General features: G+C 34.1%; 2 protein-coding genes across 3 annotated transcripts; one reads left to right on the forward strand and one right to left on the reverse strand.

Moving 5' to 3' along the window:
* Window positions 1–131: 131 nt before the first annotated feature.
* Window positions 132–2,324, reverse strand: CkIIalpha-i1 (CKII-alpha subunit interactor-1). Its single transcript, XM_068285462.1, has 2 exons — window positions 2,058–2,324; window positions 132–1,980 (listed from the first exon to the last, which is right to left on the reverse strand). The coding sequence occupies exons 1-2, from the start codon at window positions 2,220–2,222 to the stop codon at window positions 595–597; spliced, it is 1,551 nt and encodes a 516-aa protein (XP_068141563.1). The 5' UTR covers window positions 2,223–2,324; the 3' UTR covers window positions 132–594.
* Window positions 2,325–2,915: 591 nt separating this feature from the next.
* fwe (Calcium channel fwe) lies at window positions 2,916–14,352 on the forward strand. Of its 2 annotated transcripts, none has more exons than XM_068285588.1 (5): window positions 2,916–3,073; window positions 3,405–3,531; window positions 9,262–9,469; window positions 9,540–9,647; window positions 9,866–10,579. In XM_068285588.1, the coding sequence occupies exons 1-5, from the start codon at window positions 3,071–3,073 to the stop codon at window positions 10,005–10,007; spliced, it is 588 nt and encodes a 195-aa protein (XP_068141689.1). In that variant the 5' UTR covers window positions 2,916–3,070; the 3' UTR covers window positions 10,008–10,579. The 2 variants fall into 2 exon arrangements, with proteins under 2 accessions (XP_068141689.1, XP_068141678.1); XM_068285577.1 differs by lacking the exon at window positions 9,866–10,579 and adding an exon at window positions 13,337–14,352 and having other exon boundaries at window positions 2,917–3,073.
* Window positions 14,353–22,154: the final 7,802 nt, after the last annotated feature.

The following is a 22,154-nucleotide window of genomic DNA, read 5'->3' on the forward strand; positions in this document are numbered from 1 at the left end:
TTAGACGTCTGAAAAGAATTCACCCATTTGACCTGCCAAAGGTGAAAAAGCTGTGAAAAATTACATTTTACCCAAACAAATCTGGTCCAATAAAAGCATTAAACCCTCTTCAAGTATACAACCAACAGATATTTGTTACTTTTATTTGTTTTTATTATTGTTAATTCTTTTGTTTTATCCAGATAGTTTATTTAAAAATAGTTTTTAAGCTAATCATTTATTGATGTGCACAAAGATGGAAAAAAAAAACCCAATGGAAACCAAAGAATACAATATACTTGTCTAATGATCTAATGATTAAAATGTTTTCGAGGTTTAAAAAATGTTTCGTTTGGACTGCTTGAACCTGTATTGCAGTTCCTGAAAGTAAAAAGGTCATTCATACATACAGATATGGGATTAAGTCGAATGGTGAAAGATATTGGTATGGTGATCACTTAGTTTGGAAATGGAGTGTCAATTGCCCTCTTTGCACATTTAAGCCATCTCATTTGTTTTTGTTTACACAAAACTAGTCTCGTTGGTTGTTATTATAGCTATCTATATATACTTCTTAGATATATAATCATACGTGTATATATATGTATGTACGTTTTATTTCAGCGATATAAATTGACCACCTTGAAATTTTTTGGTATTCTTTAGATTGTTATTACGATTCGAACTATTGCCAATGACGATGAATGCTGGCGATGTTAATGGCGGCAGTTGGGAATCAGGATGTGATTGTAATACTTCATCCATTTTACGCTGTTGCTCAACGAGATCTAACATAATATCATCATCATCACCGATGCCCTCCAATTCACATGTGACGTCTTGTCTTCGTCGTTTCTTTTGCTCCTGCTGCAATGGATTGTGAACCGTACGTATATGCCGCCGCATATTGCTACGTGATGACAATCTTTTCGAGCAGATTATGCAATAAAATTCCTCACCAGAATGAGTGATCTTGTGATAGGCCAACTGGGCGCGAGTTTGAAACGTTTTTTGGCAATGCTTCATCGGACAGGCAAAGTTTCCCGGTGTGGGGGATGTTGGTGGTTGTGGCTTCGTGTCCTCTGTCTTTACCATTGTTACCGTCGAGCCAAGACGCTTGACATGCTTTTTCATGTGGATGGAGTAACCGCGTTTTGTGTCAAAAACTCTTTGACAATCGGTATCCTTGCATTCATAATTGTCCGGATTTCTATGTACGTCCCGTTCGTGACGCAATATGCTATAAACTCGATCAAAGATTCGACCACACTTCTGGCAGCGATAGTGCAGTGTTTGGGACGATTCCTCATCGTTATAGTCAGCAGCAACAGTAGCATCACCACCACCATCGGTATCATCATCATCATCTTTGTCATGATTATTAACGACAGTCTTTCGATGTTGTTTACCCGCCTGGTGTATATGCAGTTGATTCGAGTCCAAGAAGGTTTCCCCGCAATCAAAGCAAGCATAGTGGAGCTGACTATGATCGTAAATGCAATGATGTCTTAGCTTTGTACCACCATGGAACACCATGTGGCAGTAGTAACAATACATATCTGTGCGATCTTTTACCAATTTGCCCAATATGCCACAATTGTTGGCCAGAACAAGGGCATCGATATCCAGTTCAGCAACCGAATCTGGATCATATTTGATTTCTGGAGACTCGACATATTCCTCACTAAGCTGATCATCAAGGGCCTCATAATCACTATCATTTGGAGCAGCCCAGTCAATACTTTCTACATCCACCACAGTGTCTTCTTCATTTTCCTCCTCCCCCTCATTGATCTGCCCCTCTTCTTCATCTTCTTGGACATACTCCGATACGTTACGACCTTCTTCTTCTTCTTCGTTCTCCTCGTCATCTGATATACCCGTCTCCTGTGACTGGAGTCGACCTTGGGCCTCACCCCAACTGCGTAAATTATCGCACATTTTGAGTACCTCAGCCATGCAGTGATCACAAATGCATCCCGGCAAATCCTTGATACCCACCTGTTATATATCAGTTAATAATCCATTTGATTATATTGCCGCTTTTCGTTTTAGCAACATTATTTTCTTATTATTACCTTTATTTGATAGCACTGAAAGAGTTTTTGCAGCATTCCTGCGGCTAAGTGAAGCTTCTCCAAATCCACATCGGTGGACCCGGCCGAATTTTTTAGACACAATAAGCACAAGTCTCCAGATGATGATGATGATGACATTTCCATCCCCGTTTGTTGATCAGCCATTTCGACATGAACAACGATTATAAAACAATAACAAAACAACAAAATTATCAACAAATGCGATTGTGGCCCAACAGTGTGACCCTATCAAAGTTTCGCGCCTTATACAAATCACGTTTCATCGTATGACGTATCCACACATTGTCGAGAAGAGCATGGCATGGTCATACTATGGATATTTGAATTGTGGAAATATATAAAAATATTTTTGAACCTTTTATAATTTGTTGGAATTAGCAAAATTGAAATTATTATTTTTGATTAAAAATTATCCTCCATTAGAAAGCGTAACGTATTTCTTAATCAGTTTAAAAAGAAATGAAATCAACATTATATGAGATTTTAGGAAGAGACCAAAGTATTCGCTAAGTGGTATGCGAAGTATTTGTATATTTTCATCATAACATTAAATTGAAAATAAATACGCAATGTTATTGTAATCATATCTTTAATTTGAAATTTTTCTCAAAGAAGTTTCCTTTGAATACGATATATTGAGCTCCATCTTGTTCTGGAAGTTACCACTCAGTTAAGTGAACTAATAATTTTCAATAAAACTCTGTAACGCATTGGAAAAAAATATTCGCTTGCTAATGATGGTTAACGGCAGTTAAAATTTCATTTTGACATCGTGTTGTGGCATGGTAAACGTAATCACTTTACGTTGCCCATCACTAGCACCAGGTGTGACCAATAGTTGTTTCCTCCCATGACAAAAATCAAATTAGTCTGGTCACTCTGATTGTGATAAATATTTTTCGTTTTCGTTCGTAGTTCGTTCTAAAACGGAGATTCTCTCGCGTCCTTACATATTAAATTTTTAATTTTTATTGAATAATCAAAAAACCAAAATGGTATGTTTATCGAAACGAATGAAAAATTTGCAAAAGAATGTCATTGTCAGCGGCAAATGACACTAAGATGTTTCAATGATTTGCTGACGAAGTGAATTTCAGTGTGTCTAGTATGTTTTTCTCCCTCCTCTCTCTCTTTCACACACATACTCTCTTGCCGTTTGCTTGTGCATATGTGTGTGTGTCCGTGTGTGTTTGTGTGCGTGTTTAATGAAGCGGCCGCCGCGTCACAATATAAATTACAATTCGATTTTTTTTTATGTTATTGCTGAAAATGTATTTGGATTGTTGTTGTAGATATGTTTATAATTAATGCAATTGCATTTTCTAGTCATTTGCGGAAAAGATAACGGGACTGCTGGCACGTCCCAATCAGCAACAAGATCCAGCTGGCGGCCCAGAAGTACCGTGGTATCTCAAATATGGAAGTCAATTGCTCGGGATTGTCGGAGCATTTTGTAAGTACTAGTAACTATAGTATCCCCTCCCAAAAGAGCAAATACGATACGAAACTTAAACAAATGACCAAAATGCATGCAAAATAAATAAATGTACAATCAAGCCAGAAAGAGATGGAGAGTATTAGTCCTAAAAATACGATTTGCATCGATTTTTGTGTACATTTTATGTTTTTGTTGCTGCTGCTGTTATCTAGTTTGTCTATGCGTGTGTGTGTGTGTGTATGCGCGGGTGTGTTAGTGTGTGTGTGTACGCAGGCTCTCTGACATTGATAAAGGAAACAGGAAAAAAATACGAGCAAAAAAGAAACACGTTAGCATAACAGTAAAGGAAGAAGAAGAAACAGAAAGTAGATACAAAAAGGATACAGAAATTTTTGGTTTTGCTCGCGTGTGCCTGTGTGTATGTGTATGTGTGTGTATGTGTCTGTATTCTATGGTTTCGGCATAGCCATACACAATGCGGATACGGATAATTGAAAAGGCAGAGGGGGCGGGAGGCGAACTTTGCAATCTTTAAATGCTGTTAATTTGGCCATCACTTGGTAGTATTTGCATTAAAATTCTCTGCAATTTAGTACAAAGTGATAATTCGATTGCGGATCTTTTTAAAGTTTCTTAAACTGAAACTCCCAAAAAGGAGAATAGGATATATTTAAATATTATATTTATGAGGATGTGGTAGGTAAATAAAGGCCTCCTTGCGAACGCTTTCAATAATCGAGTACTTCCCATAGAGAAACAAATCTGTTCAATTTTGGTATTGATTTGTTGGCTGGGCAAAGACCACAATTTGGAATTAAATTAAGAAATTTTTGCGGGGTATAATAATATGTATGCCAATTGAATCGTATACATATGTACATAAATTTAAAGGTATTATAATAATTTTCTATATAATACGCATTGACAATTGCAAGGGGAATTCCTGGGCGTTTCTGAACACCCTACGAAATACCGCTCTCTCAAATAAATATTGACTTCTCACTTTGCGCTTATCTAGTGTGTCTTTGTAGTGTGTCTTAACTACATTATTGAAGTCGAAAAATCTTGAAATATCTATTGGGTTCACGAAAATATTTTCTACATAGATTCTTCAACGTGAAGCCCCAAAAATCATAATCAACGCTTTTTTTTTCTGTTGGTGTTAAACAAAGATCTGTGAGCATATAATTATATGTGTATGTATGTATGTACATATATGATCTTATCTCGTGACTAGTCGGTATGTAGTAATGCTGAGATAAAGTGCCTTAAATTTTGTTAAATGGCCACATTTTTTTTGGCATAAACTTTATACATACATATGTATGTATGTATAAAATAAAAAACATTCCAAATGTTTTTGTATGTATCACCAGAGATTTACATCAGGCATCTCTGTCATCTGAGAAAAATCCTTTAAAGGGAATAAAGCTTTGTGCCTGCTTAAGCAATACACATACATAAGAAGTATATGTATATACATATGTACATTATATATCGTATATGAGACCAGTTATCATAAAAATATTGTGCATACACACATATGAATGTGTATTTCCCTTACAATTTGATGTTATTTTTGCTCTTTTTTTTTATTAATTTTGCATGCTCTTTTGTTGTTTTTGTACATTAACTGAACTTACTCTTTGTTCTTGTTCATCTTTTGTCTCTGTCTCACTTTCTCTGTCCCTGCTTCGTTTTTCCGCTTGTCTGTCATATATTTTTCCTGATTGCGCATTTTCTTTGTAAATATATACATACATACATACATATCTCTGCCTTCGACTGGCATTGAACTTTAGTCTAACGATTTTCCATTTTTATACCCTTGCAGAGGGTATTATAAAATTGGTCAGATGTTTGTAACGCACAGAAGGAGACGTTTCCGACCCCATAAAGTATATATATTCTTGATCAGCATGAGAAGCTAAGTCGATATAGCCATGTCCGTCTGTCCGTCGGTGCGTACGCGTTTTACTCAGCCATCTTAAGAGCTATCGGGATGAAATTTTTTTTGGGAGCTTTTTTTTACCCGGGTGAGATAAAGTATGAAAATCTTTGGGATCGGACTACTATATCATATAACTCTGGAACAAAAATTTTTGCAAAAATTGGAGTATCCCCATGAAATTTACCAATATAATAGAATTTGATATAAAATCTCAGATCCCAAAATTTGACCCTGATCGGATAAATAGAACACAAGTTACACTCTATATAAATCGGTTCAATCGCTGCCGGCAGCTCTGCTTGCTGCCTACTACGTCATCATCAAATCAACAGAGCACATGCATACACACACAGACGCAACGCTACATAAACTGTATGTGTATGCGTGCGTTGCTTTGCTTAGGGAATGAGGGAAGAAGAAGAACAAATTGTACATAGTATGAAGAGTAAAATTGTTTTGTTTGTATATTAATGAATTGAGTTGCAGAAAACAAATTTTGAACATGTGAAATTATTATTGTCAAGGACTGCAAGGGTATATAAACTTCGGCATAGCCGAATTTAACTTCTTTGATATTTTTTTATTATAATTTTCACTCAATTCAATGTATAGAAGAACATTTGTGACCCACTAACACACACACACGCATGGACAAAACGATTTGATATATTTGTATAGTTGACTCTAAATCAGCTGATATAAGTTATGATATAAATAAATAGGCAAACAAAACGCCAGCCACTTGAAATCAATTAAAGAATCACGAAACCCGAAACGGAAGGAGACACCAAACCTCCCCGCCTAACCCCCTCCCCGCAAATTATATATACATACATACATATGTATGTACATACATACATACATCTGTAAAATAAAAAAATGCAATTCACTCTTGCGGGGCTTCTTAAACTTGTTTCCTCAAACCCCAAGTGGGTGGGCCTCCTCGGATCAAATGAACTTCCATTGTGATGTAATAGACAATGTGTCCATCTACCCCTTTTGACTCAATAATCAATTCTCTCTTCAATTTCAATGTTAATCAAGAACTTAAATCATTTGAAAATATTTATATAGAATTTCAAAATAATGCCGATCGAATCTTACAATTCGTACAGGTTTCAGTTTAGACAATAAATTTAAGATTAGTCAATCCTTTAAAAGTCATAAATAAATTTGTGTGTACATTAATTGTTATTAATTACCTGTCCAAATTTTTAACCAATTTAGATCGACCCCCTTAGTTGAAATTTTTTTTTATGTCCTCTCTCCCCCTACATGAGATATACATATATTAAGATTAGGGAAAGTATTATCGTTTGGGAAAATATGATAAATATAATAACATTTAAAGTGACAGATAAATTGCTTATAAAAAGTCACATTTCATCCTTTTCTTTAATTGGTTTTATACTTTTTTTTAGTTGATTGAGAGATTTTTAAGATTTATATTTACGATGAGATATTATGGGGCCTTGTCTTGAAGCTCATTTCATTAATACATATATATAAGTTTACTTAATATTCAAATTTATTCAAAAATATTTGGAAATGAATCAAATTCGTTTGAAAACTATTCAATTGAATTGATTTACAGATAAACAATTCAAAAATTAACTTTAACATGCATATGTATTCAATATGTCTTGAAAAGAATACTTCGAAACTCAGAGGATAATACTTAAATGCAGTTGCATCGGGATTAGCCGATTAACGTAGTTATTTTCATATTCAAATTCAATTTATATTCCAAATCTTTAGAATTTTCAAGCAAACGTAGTAAATGAATGATAGAAATATTCGATAACTTAGAGTACTCAAAGTATTCACAGTTTTATTCAGTACTACGTAAAAAATTTGAAGGCTGCGTATTTCATGTAAAAGAAGAAGAAACCAAAAGTTAAATTTCAATAACGACTATTTTCAAGCATCCTTTTTATTAGGTTTGATCAAAGTTAGTACTCATTTCTCATTTGATTCGGTTCTATTCGGTTCTAATATTTAATCGAGAATATTAAAAGGACTTTAGTAATTGATTCCGAAGTCCAAGTTGAAACCAAATTGACTGGTCTGGTGTTTGATTATAGGGTATCCAAAGGTTTATTTAAATTTTGGCATATTTCAATAGTTTCTCTTTTTTTTTTCGTCAAACGAACAGTTTTATGTTTTACTATTTAAACTATTTCACGAAACAGAAGTTTTAACTTAAATTTTATTTTGTTGCCTTGTCACGCTTTTCTGACTATTTTGTTTTAGTTTTATTCATATTACTATTGAATAAAAGAAATTAGCACACGAATGAATGTACATATGTGGTATAAATATGAGTCAGCTCTGTTGATTAGATTGGGCTGTTTTTATTATTGTTGTTGTTTTTTTCTCTCTGTGTATTATTTTATTCTTTGTATGTATACAGACATGTGTTTGTATGTAGTCCAACTTTATGAAAAGGGGAAATAAAAACCAAACAAAAAAGTCAACACAAATTGAAGGCGTTTAAGCAAATGCCAAGAGGGAAAAGGGGGAGGGCAGTTTCATAGAATTGAACAGAAAACGCCTTTTAATACATTTCAGAAATAAATGAGTTGAATTTGATCACATGAACCGGAGTAAGCAGTAGTTATTGGTTAGATAACATCTAGAAAGACACTTAAACACACTGATCGTAGATAAACACTTTCGCTCTTGCTGCTGCCCCTTTTTGTTAACAATAACATCTACTTTATCTGAGAAATGTGTATAGTCTAATTGTTGGTAGTTTTTGTGATGGAAAGACAAATGATGATGATCATATGTGGCACTTGGCAACTGTTATCAAATTTGAGTTACCTCTCATTGTAGAACACCTACATCGATCCAGGAAACTACAGCACTTCTTAAGCTGCCAAAATGTCGAGACCTAAGACCAATTTCACCTGGCCAAAACTAGATGTTTATCTTGCGCAGAGCAAAATATATGCTAGAAATGGCAGAATGGATCTTCGATACCAAAAAGTATAGATATTCTTTTGTCATTATTGTACATCCAAGTCAAACTAAAGATGTTCTGTCGTTTTTCTCCGATGACAAAAAGAACTATAGTTGGTTAAGATCAAGGAAAAACTTGAAGAACAGCAACAGATAAACTGTGACTCGTGCGCGGTCAATACTGACGTCACTCAGGGGGCGGGCACTTTTTATACCAGAGGGTTTATTAAAGTCGCCAAAATGTATGTAACAGACAGAAGGAAGCTTTTCCGACCCTATAAAGTGTATATATTCTTGATCAGCATCAACAGTCGAGTTGATCTAGCCATGTCCCTCCGTCCGTCCGTCCGTCCGTCCGTATAAACACCTAGATCACGGAGACTATAAAAGATAGAGCCACCAATTTTGTTATGTAGGATCGTGTAGTATGTGAAGTGATTGAGTTTATTTAAAATCTTTGCCACGGCTCATCCGCCCCCGTAATTTGAAAAAACCTCGATTATCTCCAGTAATTTTAATTGGCATACTTAAATTTGATACTAATATCTAGCAAATCATCAAATGTGATCAAAATCGGACTAAAAATAGCCGAATTATGCACGTAAACGTTTTTACATAAGGTCGGAGTTGGCCGTTGGTTGGTGGGGGCGCTAGGGTGCTCGTATGCTTGCTTGAGCAAGATACTGAAATATGCTTGTAAAAGGCATGTGAACAAAATTTACTTCTAAAATGAATATACACTCTGTACTCTTTTGGATTAATAATAACTGATAAATATATTTCCTAATTTTCACTTTTATTATTAATTTTCGTTTTTTTTGCTTTTGCAGTTGCCATATTATTTGGCCTTTGGAATGTACTCTCGATTATTACCCTCAGTGTTAGTTGTATGGTGGCTGGAATCATACAAATGATAGCCGGATTTGTGGTAATGGCGTTGGAGGCACCATGTTGTTTTGTTTGCATCGATAAGGTGAACGTGATGGCAGACAAAGTAGATGCCAAACCAATGTACTTTCGAGCGGGACTCTATTGCGCGTGAGTGTGAATGAACTTGCACATCGTTTTCAAATCAATTCTAAATATTTTCTTTTATTTTCCCCTTTAGGTTGGCTGTGCCGCCGATATTCATGTGCTTTGGCTTGGCCAGTTTGTTTGGCAGTGGCCTTATCTTTGCCACCGGCGTTGTCTATGGCATGATGGCGTTAGGCAAAAAGTAAGTTAACCAATTTAAATAGCAACTTTTCACTTAAGATTGAATTCTATGCAAAAATTTATAAAAGACAGAGTGCGAGAGCTTTTGTTAGAATACTTTGCTAATCCAACTCCTATACAACTTGTTTTCTCTAACCAAAAACAAACCAATAATCCTTTGTGTGTACGCAAAACGAAAACCAAAAACCAAACGCAATCCAAAATTAAAATGTGAATTAGAGCTTCACGCGAGGACATGGCCGCTGCTGCCACATCGCCCACACAAATGGGTCCCGGCGGTCCTGCTGGCGGCGGTGCCCAAATGGGCGGCGATCAACATATCACACTAATGGAAGATCCAGATGTTTGGCGTCCAACATAAATTCATGAAACCCACATAAAAATACTGCCAAAAGCACACTAACACCACAAACCAGTTACACCAATACACCCACACACACACACACACACACACATACATCCACAACACACACACACTCCCACACACCCAAAACCAATTAGACATGCAAAAACTATATCAAGAAAAATCTTTAACGGATATGAAATATTTTGTGGCGCATAGTTTTTAGTAATTGTTCCAAAAAAAAAAAAAAAACAAAAATAATAATTAAAAAGCAAAGAAACAAAAAAAAGAGAAAAATCTATAAGTATACAACAACAACAACAACACCCCACCAATTAAACGAAAACAAAGACAACAACAAAATTGAAATTCCATTAATACTATTATTTTACGGTTTTTTTTTTTTGTCATTCATTTCGATACAGAGAGAGAGACAACAATCCAGAGAAAAAAAGGTGGAAAATCAGTTAACTTAAACGAAAATGAAATCAAAGTCAAGTAAAGCTTCCACTTTTAAACACACACACACACACACAGATAGACCGCAACAGACACATTCATACACACTGTAACAGATAAAAAAGGAATAACGATTATAAAAAAAATAACCTAGAGCAATATGTACAACTCAGATTTGAAGAAAGCTAACAAAAGAATATATACATAGACGATATACATATACATACATGATACATATATATATATATATATATATATCGAAACAGGAAGAAAGTATTTTTAACTTTTAATTATGCTTGGGCTTGCATGTGAAAACAAAAGAAACAAAAACGAAAAACCATTTCTACAAAAATTCAATGTTAAATGTTGAGAATTTTCCCCTCTGTTTTCGTATTACAAAAAACAACAATAAAACACACATAATCAAGTCAAAGACGTTGAATTAAAACAATTTTACAGAAAGTTCATTGTTGTAAACCACAAAAACAAAACAAAAAAGTAAATACTAGCAAAAGGAAAATGAAACTAAATACTCATATACATATATATATATATATATTTAATCCCTAAACTGAAAATCAACTTCGTCTCATCGAAGTTTCTATATCCATGCAGAAATATGTACAATTGATATATGTACATAAGGCTCATTCACTCATTCTCTATCTCTCTCTGTCTAATTCAATGTGAGTGATATTTCAAAAGATATAGAAAATTGTTTTAAATGTTCAATTCAATTGTTCCTATGGAACTAATACGATATATAGTATTCCGATCATTGTCGTTGTGTTATGAAAATGAATAACAATTGTCCTTATTATATTCCTTGTTGATATATGTATACCTTCTATATAGATTCATAAGCTCTGCATGGATAACGAAAATTGCTCTAAATGTTCTTTATTATTTTCTTTCTTCTTTATATTTATTATTCTTTTCATAAACATACTTCAATTAAAAGAAAAAGGTTCATTCCATATGATTTAGTAATTTATTTAAGTTAACAATTTTTGTTTATTTTTTGTATTATTTCATAATTATAATATAATGTGAATGAATACTCGCATCGCAAAGTATCAAACAAAGAATAATAAATTAGTTAAGCAAATTAAAGCAAAAAGCAACAAGGAAATTAGTTATATTAATCGAATGGCAAACAATTTATTCCATAGAAAATATTTCGTTTATAAACTAATTATATATTAAATAAAAAACTAAATGGAATTATAAAAAAAAAAAAAACAAAAAACGTTACGCCCAAAGTAATTAAGAGAAATTTGTACATGATCAAATGTCGTATGTGCCCAAGAGCCTTCCGCCCATTTGCTCAGTTGAAGTACACAGCCCCTTCTCCACACACACACACACACACACACACACATACACAGATACACCTAATCTCACTTACACAGATACAGAGCTTCCTGCGTCAAACCAACCAAGAAAGGCAAATACAAACCTTCTTTACATTTTCATTCTCTTTTTAAGTTTCCTCTTTAAGTTTTTTTCTCCCTCGCAATTGAAGTAGAAAAATACACCACATCCAAGTAGTTTTTAGATATTTATATTTATAATTATACATATATCTGTTTTTGACTACAGATTCTCACAAAAGTCTGGCAACTGTAGCAATTTTATAGTCTATTGTATTGTTGTCTTTTGTTTTTTTTATATTTGATCTTAACTTTATAGTTTAAAGTCTGGCATGAACCCATTTCATATATGTATTTCCCAGAGAATGTCAAACAAAAGAATTCAGCACAGTTTTCTAACTTTCTGTTCTCAATTCCGAGTGTCAATCGTTTTCGAAGCCTAGTTTGAAACATTTCTGTTTTGCCTACTTTATCAGCCATTAGGGTTGCCGAGTTCTATAATTATTTAGGTATAAGTTTGTTCAAATAAATTTATTTGACATGGCAAATGAATTTAATTTTTATACAGTTTTTAACACACATTTTAATGGTATTTATTGTTAACCACAAAAAGTGGCCTAAACGTTTCAATTAAAATCTTTCGGTAATTGAAACAGGTTAATACCATTTCGAAGAATAATTCTTGAATATTAAAGATTGTTACGAAAATATCCACTGATACTTATAGCAATTAGCTTTCAATCGACTAATTCAAAGGCAAAAGATTTGAAACCGAATAATTTTGATCGGATTTGGAAGGGAGAACAGTTCTTAAACTCTATTCGGAATCGGAAACTGTAACAGGCCATATCAGGCCTCAGATTTGATTTCTTATTCTCTATTTAGAACAACTGCCAGTCTTTGTAAGCTATTCAAAATTCTTCCCATTAGTTATCGTTATGTTAGTTAATCTCAGTTATTTTGGGTCAACATTTGATTTCCTTTTTTTTTTTCATAGACTCGGAATGGATATTTATCTATTTTTTTTTGAATTTTTTTAGAGATTGCTTGGTTTTATTTTTTAGGTTTTCTTTATATCACATCTTGGATTCGCTTTGAATCATGTAGAATTTCAATACACTCTGGACTTAATTTAATGTAGTTTATATTCTTATGAGTTTCAATTTGTTTGTTTCTATCAACAAAATATGTATGTAAATTCGTTTAGCTTTGGTTGATAATGAATTAAATGGTTTCTGCCATTTTTTGAAAGATTTTAATGTTAAGTATCTTTTTTTATTTCTTTTCTATATATACAAATATACTGTTTCCGATCTTGTTTCTTTCTTTTTGTTTTATATCTCTTGTAGTACTTTTAAGTCTCGTTTTTAGTCTCGTATTCACACATTTGGTTATACTTTTGTTTTTGGTCACGCTTTAAGTTGAATTTATTGATTCATTCTATTGTTTATACTCTTTTAATTATTCGATAATGGCATTTCAATACTAATAATTATTTTTTCTATAACACATTAGAGCCTCGGCAGCGGATATGCGTGCGGCAGCGCAACAAACTGACTACGGCGGTAATGCGGCAACATCTCAGGCAGCAACAACCAGCGATCGAGCTGGGATAGTGAATAATGCGCAGCCCTTCTCATTCACTGGGGCCGTTGGTACCGATAGCAATGTGTAAAAACGACCGGACCAAGTTACGGTTTTTTGGTGGTCACTGAGAAAACAAGACTCAAAAAATAAGACACGATGATGAAGAACGAACGTGGAAGAAGAACAGCAACACCAACAGCAAAAGCAATTACAACTAATTCAAATTGGCATATTATAGCAGCGGGAGCAAAACATCATAATCATGTGCAATTTTCTTTTAAGCCAGCGCCTGATCTGATCTCTGCATATATTTATATAGATAGAGAGAGACAGATACAGCAATGTGTTGAATTATTAACAAAATCAGGCCTAATATGAAAAACAAAAATAACAATATATTAATATCATATTCAATTGTAAATTTAGTTACAAGCAAAAACAACAACCAAAACAAAGAAAATGCAAGGAAAATGAACGTTAACATATATAAAATTCAATTTTTGTTATGTGTTTTTTTTTTTTTATAATTCATTGTGAGCCTCTCAACAAGAGGCCAGTGTCGTCCTGTCCATTCATTCCAAAAAAGAAAAAAAAAAAAAATAATAATAATAAAAACTAAAGTTTGGCTCTTTTCTCACCATATTAAATTATTTTAAACATAACTAAAGAAAAATGGTAAATGCAAGTTATGCCATAAGCGCAGCGGCAAAAACAAAACATAAAACGATAAATCATGTAAAATTTATTTTTAGTCATAGTTTAAATATACCTTAAATATATTTAAATGCATAAAATAAAGCAAAAGTGAAAGAAAAAAACATGTTTAAACCAATTATAAATATTGTATGTAAAACCATATTAAAGAAAAGAAAAAAACAAAAAACAAGAAATGATTGAATTATACATACTTTAAATTATGTTAAATAAAATTAAATTATACATAATACGCCGCAAAGAACGATTTTCTAAGATCATCACAAACATGTTTTTCATTTCAGGTCTCAAGATCGAAAAAGAAAGCATTTCCATTGTCAATGGCTATTTGGGATTTGGAATTTCTTCTTATTGCTAGTCCATGGCATGATCCTTCCGACAAGCATTCTCTGGAATTGAATGTTCGAAGACAATTCTTTAATGGTTTGATGAAATAATGGCATACTTAAACCAATGTAGCTTACCCTTTTTTGGGGCATGGTCGCTTTTCATAGGCAGTTTACATAAAACAATAGTCAGTGGATCTTCTACAAAGTAATTGACTACAAAACTGTTTACAATTGGAAAAGAAGTAAGCTACAATGTAATCACTTACTAACTTCGTTACTGCTGCTAAAAAGTAAGCAGCTTACTAACTTAAAACTTCTAAATTAACGTCTATGACTACAATCTTCTTCACCTCGTAATCAGAACAGTTTCAGCCATTGAAAATGGGCTTCTTTTTTTATAGAGTAATGCTTGGTTCCATCTCTATACACAAGTATCATCCATTTACCAGCACTAGCCCTCGGCTTGGAGGAAAACCATACTGTTGAAGGTGAATAGGTGGACTCTCATGAGCTGTTAACCCAGTTAAATCTATCTGTTCCTTGAAGACCCACGGGATATTGTAATTCTCTATAGTTAAACTTTGAAATGTGCTTTTCGAGAGTTCGATGCTTTGACCATAATCTTTCTTTAAACCATCATCAGATCAGAGGCCTCTTTTCCTTATCAACAAACCTCTGCTTTTTGTACTTACCTCTTAGTTAGTAGTATTTGTCCACGAGTTGGGTGGAATCGAGGTGGGCAGCTTTTTGCTTAGACGAATATGTCTGTGCCGTGCTGTCTGTATGGGCCACTTAAGCCTACTATGGGTTGTCAATACGGATTCCAACCCACATCGTATCGATATTTTCTCAAGTGAAGGAAGCATTTGAAGGTTTGTACTTTATAATAGCTGAGATTCAGAACCCAAGTCTCTTTGTATCGTTTGTATTCTTGTATTTCAAAATCGAGCTAGTCTTCAGACCTACATCAGTCCTTATAAAACTAATGTAGATCGAGGCGAGGAAGGTTTTCATCTATGCTTGTAAAACTCACGCGGATCATACAAAAAAGAGTGAAAATGGAAAAAAAAAAAACTTAAAAACTTTAAAAATGCTATAACAATTTGTAATTTTATAGGTAAGATCTTTCGATCTTGAAATTTATTGCACTGATCATAGAAATGACTTAAAATCAATAGAGGATGGTTTAAAATGATCCTTAAGTTTCCCATGAAAATTCGACTTCTATTATAATGGCTGGTACTCGATGGCCGATTACTCGATTACTTTCAATAAGACGAAATCTAATTGTAATTTCGAGGGGTGAAATCGAGCTAGTCTTCAGACCTACATCAGTCCTTATAAAACTAATGTAGATCGAGGCAAGGAAGGTTTTCATCTATGCTTGTAAAACTCACGCGGATCATACAAAAAAGAGTGAAAATGGAAAAAAACTTAAAAACTTTAAAAATGTTATAACAATTTATAATTTTATAGGTAAGATCTTTCGATCTTGAAATTTATTGCACTGATCATAGAAATGACTTAAAATCAATAGAGGATGGTTTAAAATGATCCTTAAGTTTCCCATGAAAATTCGACTTCTATTATAATGGCTGGTACTCGATGGCCGATTACTCGATTACTTTCAATAAGACGAAATCTAATTGTAATTTCGAGGGGTGAAGGGGTCAGAGTAAAGACAAGGATAAAAATTCACCAACGTATGTGTGTCCTTTCTTTAAAAATCTATAAAAACTTAAGAGATAAGTACAAATATTTCTCCTTTTATCTGCTTCTATAAACAATAAGCTCCTGACTGATCCAAGAGAATGTAAATTCGGTGTTGGGAAATCAAACTGTTGTAAGTTGTTATGAAATATATAACTATATACATAGTTATTCGATCAGTTAAGTTTGAAATTGGTCAAAGATACTTCCATCTACTTAAATTGATTTTGTCGCGTTAGGAGTAAAAATCCATTAAAATTTAAATTATTAAAAGAAGCTTAAATAGTTGTCAAGGTATTAGCATGTCAGATAAGCTTTATAAATTATTTTTAACTTTTATTTATATATAATAAAAAAAAACATACTTTGAAAAAAAAAAACAGATTTCAAAATCCAACAAACTAATGTCAAAATTTTTGCTTAAGCCAATTAATCCTGGTTGGCTGGCACCCATTCCTCGGTTTCAATGATTTCATAGTGGCTAACTTCGTTATTGCCACGTTTTGGAGCCTCCTCTGGCTGTTCCGTTACATCAATTGAGCCTTCCCAGCGGAAACGGCGATCACTAATTTTCTCGTCCTCTTCCGAAGAAGCTGGATTTGCCTGAACCGTGGCAAAGATCAGGGCCAAGAAAGCTAAAGAAAGTTTAAACCTTATTCTAGTTCGTTCAACAGTTTTTTTAGTCTCAGAGACTTACCAAAGATCAGGACAATTAATTTACTGGGTTGCATTGTGTTTTTTTTGTTAGTTTCTTGTTAGTTCCGTTGCTTCAAACGATTTTGCTAAAGAATGAGTTATGTCTCGGCCCTTATATAGGAATATGAGAAAAATATATAATTGCCAATTTTTTTAACCCGGTTTGGTTTGGCGCTTCTATGACCCACTAAATGTGGGCTTGAAAATAGTTTTAGTCTCTGAGAAACAACTAAATCAATATTTATTTCAGCTAGCGGGTCATTGTCAATTGTCTTTTTTTGTTATACTTCTTTATTCTGGGAATTGCCTAAAAATTGTTATCATTAAATTTTTTAACATTTGCTGTCTGTTTAGTGTGTCAAGGAGCGGCAATTTAATTTGGGAACGTAAACAAATGTTTGTACCAAAAAATATGTATACAAAAAATTCTACCTCGTCAAGGCATTATCAAACAATATGAACAGAAAACTCTATTAGAAAACTGTTGTTTCCTTTTTATCTTCATGTTATACCTCAGATCTGCCCAAGATCAAAGTATTATTTTAATATCAATGGTTATCGTCTAAAAATTATGTAATTAGTATCTTGTTCATTCATTTGGTCCAGAAAATTCCAAACATTAGACTTTGTAGTTAAAATGTTTTCCCACTTTTACGACTAAAGGAAAGAGTAGCAAAAACTTGCAAGGGGATACAAACTTTGACGCGGTGGAAGTTAGCCACGGCTCTCTAGTTTTTATATACATTACTAGAAAACCCGGCAAACGTTGTTTTGCCATACATGTAATTCCCTAGTAATTTCTAGTATCATTAATTAAACATCAATCTCTTTATGCTATAGCGTGAACAATATTTTTGGTTAGTCCATCTTTAGCTAACACAAACAAACTGGATGGCTTACCCACTCGAGAGCATGCCACGTATAATGTGTTCTCAAATCTAATCCACAAACAGACATCGTTTGACCTTGGGATTTGTTGATAGTCATTGCAAATGCAAATGTTCGGGAAATATTTGTTCAATGAGAGTATCTTGCGAATCAGCGATTGTGCAGAAATCGGTCGGTAATTTTACGTATCCAGTTTCTCCTATAGCAACATTTCCATCACCGATATCTAAGAGTTGTTTTGAAAGTGTTTCAGCGGATTGATCTTGAAGCATTTGAACGCGCATATTTACACACGTTGATCTCATCAGTGTATGTTGAACGTGGAATGAATGGAATGACTGTTTGTCTGAAATCACCTGAAAGGACCAACAGAGTTCCGCCAAATAGTTTGTCACTGTTTTTAATATCTTTCAATGTCCTGTTCAACGCCTCAAGTGAATGTTTGTGTGCCATAGTACATTCATGCGTCAGGGTTATTCTGAATATATGGTGGCATCTTAAATACTGAATGAGCTGTTCTACCTCCATCCAATAAAGTTGCTGATGCGATGCCATTATTTGATCGTATTTCAGCAAGAATTAGCGAAATAACGAGTGTTTTGCCAGTTCCACCCTGTGCATCCAAAAAGAAGAACCCACCTTGTCCAGCTGAAATTGCGAGCATGATGTGAACATAAATGGTTCTTTCTACAGTACTGTACTGCAGTTCACGATTCATTTCGGGGCATCCATGTTTTTGTTTGAGTCTATGTGAAATAGCGTGGTACTTGTGAATAGAGTAATGTTCGTGCAAAGGCACCAAAATCATCCGCACGATTACACAATTCAAAAAATGTAGTGAGTGTAGTTTTAGGTGAAAAATACACGCTGACCGTTTTCAAGATGGATGGCTAACTGAACAACTGCTGGATCCCGTTCATAAATCGGAAAACCAAAGATACGCCAAGCAGCTTCATTGGAGCTGATGTACCGACCAATTTGGTAGAGCGTAATTTCATCGTTTTTATTCACTGGAGGAGCATTCACATTAGTATTTTCCACTCTAAACACAGCCATATCACTGCCTTTATGGACATACTTGCAAATGTATTTGATGCTCTTCACAGAACTGCAGAACTCAACATTAATATGAGCATTATATGTATGTCTTGCTCAGCAGAGGCGGGAACAACTAATTAAATGACGATTGATCAGTTATCGACCGGATAGGAAAAATGATTAAATTACTAAAATGGCTATTAAAAAATAAGGGTTGCTCGAAAAATTGAGGATTGTATGTATTTTTGTATGTCGTGACACAAGAATTTTATATACATATTAGAATACAGAATACATATTCCTCGATTTTATATTTCAGAATAAAATAGTTGGCTGCTAGAGCGGTCAAACAACGCGCTAAACAAAACAACAGACTGGCAACACCATAATTTATGAAAAATAGCGTTTGCTAACACTGAAATCTAGCTTCAGCCCATTTTTCCGCTTTTCAACACTGTTAAGTAAATATTTACTTCAAAATCAATTCTTTAAGAGGTCGGCTTTTAATATTTCCTGAAAAGTTACTCGTATTATCTTGGCTATAGAAGTAATAGATTTGATGTCTGGATGTTCAGTGTTTCACTTCCAACATTCAAATCGTTTCCCGTTGATTTCTATGTACTAGTTATCGATAGAAATGTCAGTGTTGCACAGTACTGAGTAGTCCCATTACACAGCACTGTTTTCATTTTCATCAAGTAGGCGTCGAGAAATTTCTATCGAAAACGTTATAAATACGGGGACGACTCATAGGTTTTCTCATTCAGTTAGTTCCTTCTGCTCGGGCAACAACTGAATCAATGCTCCAAGTTACATTGGAAATTTTATTTTATAAAAATAATGTTTTACGAGAAGTTTTTAAATGAGGGAAAATAAAGTTTTAAAGTTGATTGGAAATTTTATAGGAATATTTTCCGGCTGTCGGAAAAGTAATTGAATTAATGGAAATTTTTTCTTAATTTGTTGAAAATTCAGTTTAATAGACGTATTAAAAAACCTTGGTGCGCCATATATTCCGATTTCATCATGAACCGTCGCACGAAGAACGGGACAGGAGGCATAGTCCATTTGACACTTTTGGCCAATGATTTGGCCGTCAAACACCTCCAGGCGTAGGCTAAAGCGTTTCAATTGAAGGACAGTTAATAGCTCTCATTATATTAATTTCAGTCGGGGAAAATGTGTTGTAGAATTTGAAAATTAGCTTTGTTCAAAACATGAGTCAACCTGAATTGCACCAACACAACTCCGTTTGAAACGTACACATAAAAAGGAAGAACAAAAACGCGTTGCAGAATTTGGCAAAGCTTTTCCTTGGAATGACTGATACAGCCCAAGCCAAAAGCACCTTCTCCCACATCAGAATTGAAATTGGAGGTCTGAAAACCACACAAAAAACAATAAAAATGGAAATACTATCTGGGTATTATAGAAAGAAAGTTATAAATAGGGTAGAGCGTTATGAAATCGGTTAGACTGCTGGGGTGCATTGGCAGGAGAAATGCTGCTTTTAAATAGGAAGAAAAGTTTTAATTACAACTCAATTGAGAAGACATAGGAACAGAAAGAGCAGCCCTAACGACAATCCTGAAGAAAGCGAGGAATTCTGATTCTCTCTAAATTAGTTAGTGAAGTATTTAGTTGTCAAGTGACCATTGTAATGATGACTCACAATCTTAGAAGGGATAAGATACACCCCAACAAAAGACCGGAAAACAGGCCATATGTCATTGTAGTAACAGCCTCCTGTAACTACCGAAATTTTTGGCGTTTGCTCCGAGACTTTTTTCCGCACTTTGCAGACTATAGAAAGGTGCGCTGTCTTGCGTGCAATAATGAAGCTCTAGTCCTGGAATTTGCTGGTAAGATCTACATATATTGCAGCTGCTGATGATGACACAATGGATTGTGTACCGCAAACTCTTTGCTCTCTTGAGGGCAGTTGGTCTTGCAGATTTTTTGCGCTTATCACAGGCTAGAGTTGTGATTCCACAAGTCCAGTCTTGAAATCTGAAATCTTCTAACTATTTGAAAAACAGAACATTGTTCTAGAAACCGACAAATGGGCTGTGCTGAACTTGGATTCACTGGATTAGAACGATTAGGGATCATCACGTCCACGTAAAAGTTCTACAAAATGTTATGCTACCAAATACAGAGGATAAAATGTCATTAGTTTGGGTTTTCCAGCAGGACAATGACCCCAAGCACACGACCAAAAAAGCCAAAAAGTGGTTTCAAAAAAGCTAAAAAGTCTTCGGAAAAGGCAGTTCACACCTGCAACCCAACATCCAACAAAGCGCTTTGGATGTAAAAGAAAGTTGGGAGAGGATTCCTTTTTCTAGATGCCAGGATGTCATGCCATTCCGTAATAGCCAATAAAGGATACTCAAGAAAACATATAGACTAGTAAAATACCATATTTATACCCTTGCATTGGTCAGATGTTTGTAACGCACAGATGGAGATGGTATATATTAGACATCTGCATGAATGCATCCAAAATTGCAAATTAACCATTCATTATAAAAACGTGTACACCTTTTTTCTGTACAATTTTAAATGGGTGCAAGTGTATACTGACAGCTTGACAGCTAGACTTCTCACTCACTTTCATGTTGTACAGCAGTTAATGAGTACACTAAAATTGCTGTACAGCACATTTACTTACTTACTGTACAGTCAGTTAATATTATTTGCAAATATATATATAAAAATAAAGAAAATAAATAAAAAATCAGAATGTAATATGCAAGAAAAGTTAGCCAATATAACTTTTAATATTACATATTTATTTCAGAAAATAAATCATTATATGAAACTTCAACATTTGAGTGCAAGAACATAATCTTATTCACCTTATCATCTGTGGTTGCGATTTTATATTTATAATGAATAAGGTTTTTGGCAACAGAGAAAGCTCTTTCTGATGCTGCACTGCTCGCAGGAACGGCTAATAACTTGCAAGCAACCTTGAAAAGTAAGGGAAATCGCTGATTGTTGTTTTTCCACCAACTCAACACATGAAAGTCTGCGTTATATGGAATATTTACATATTCATATGTTCGAATTTCATTACTTATAATAGATTGAATATTATTATTATGGATGGGTTGTACATAATCCATTTCCACAAAGTTGGATAGTTGCTCCCCTCAAGCTTCTTTGAACACGCATCGAAAGGACCCAGAATTTTTGCCAATGCGCTCATGTTTTGAATCCTGCTTATTTCATTCTTCTCAATTAATATGTTGTATATTTCCATCCAGTTCAACTCAATTGATTTGAATAGGTGGAATATCGTATTCCAACGTGTTGGACAGTAGCTCCTTAAGGTGCTTTTTAAAAAGAAATTTGACCTGACTTTTTAA

Source organism: Drosophila tropicalis, unplaced genomic scaffold (assembly GCF_018151085.1).
Source record: "Drosophila tropicalis isolate 14030-0801.00 unplaced genomic scaffold, ASM1815108v1 contig_1109, whole genome shotgun sequence".
Taxonomy (NCBI): domain Eukaryota; kingdom Metazoa; phylum Arthropoda; class Insecta; order Diptera; family Drosophilidae; genus Drosophila; species Drosophila tropicalis.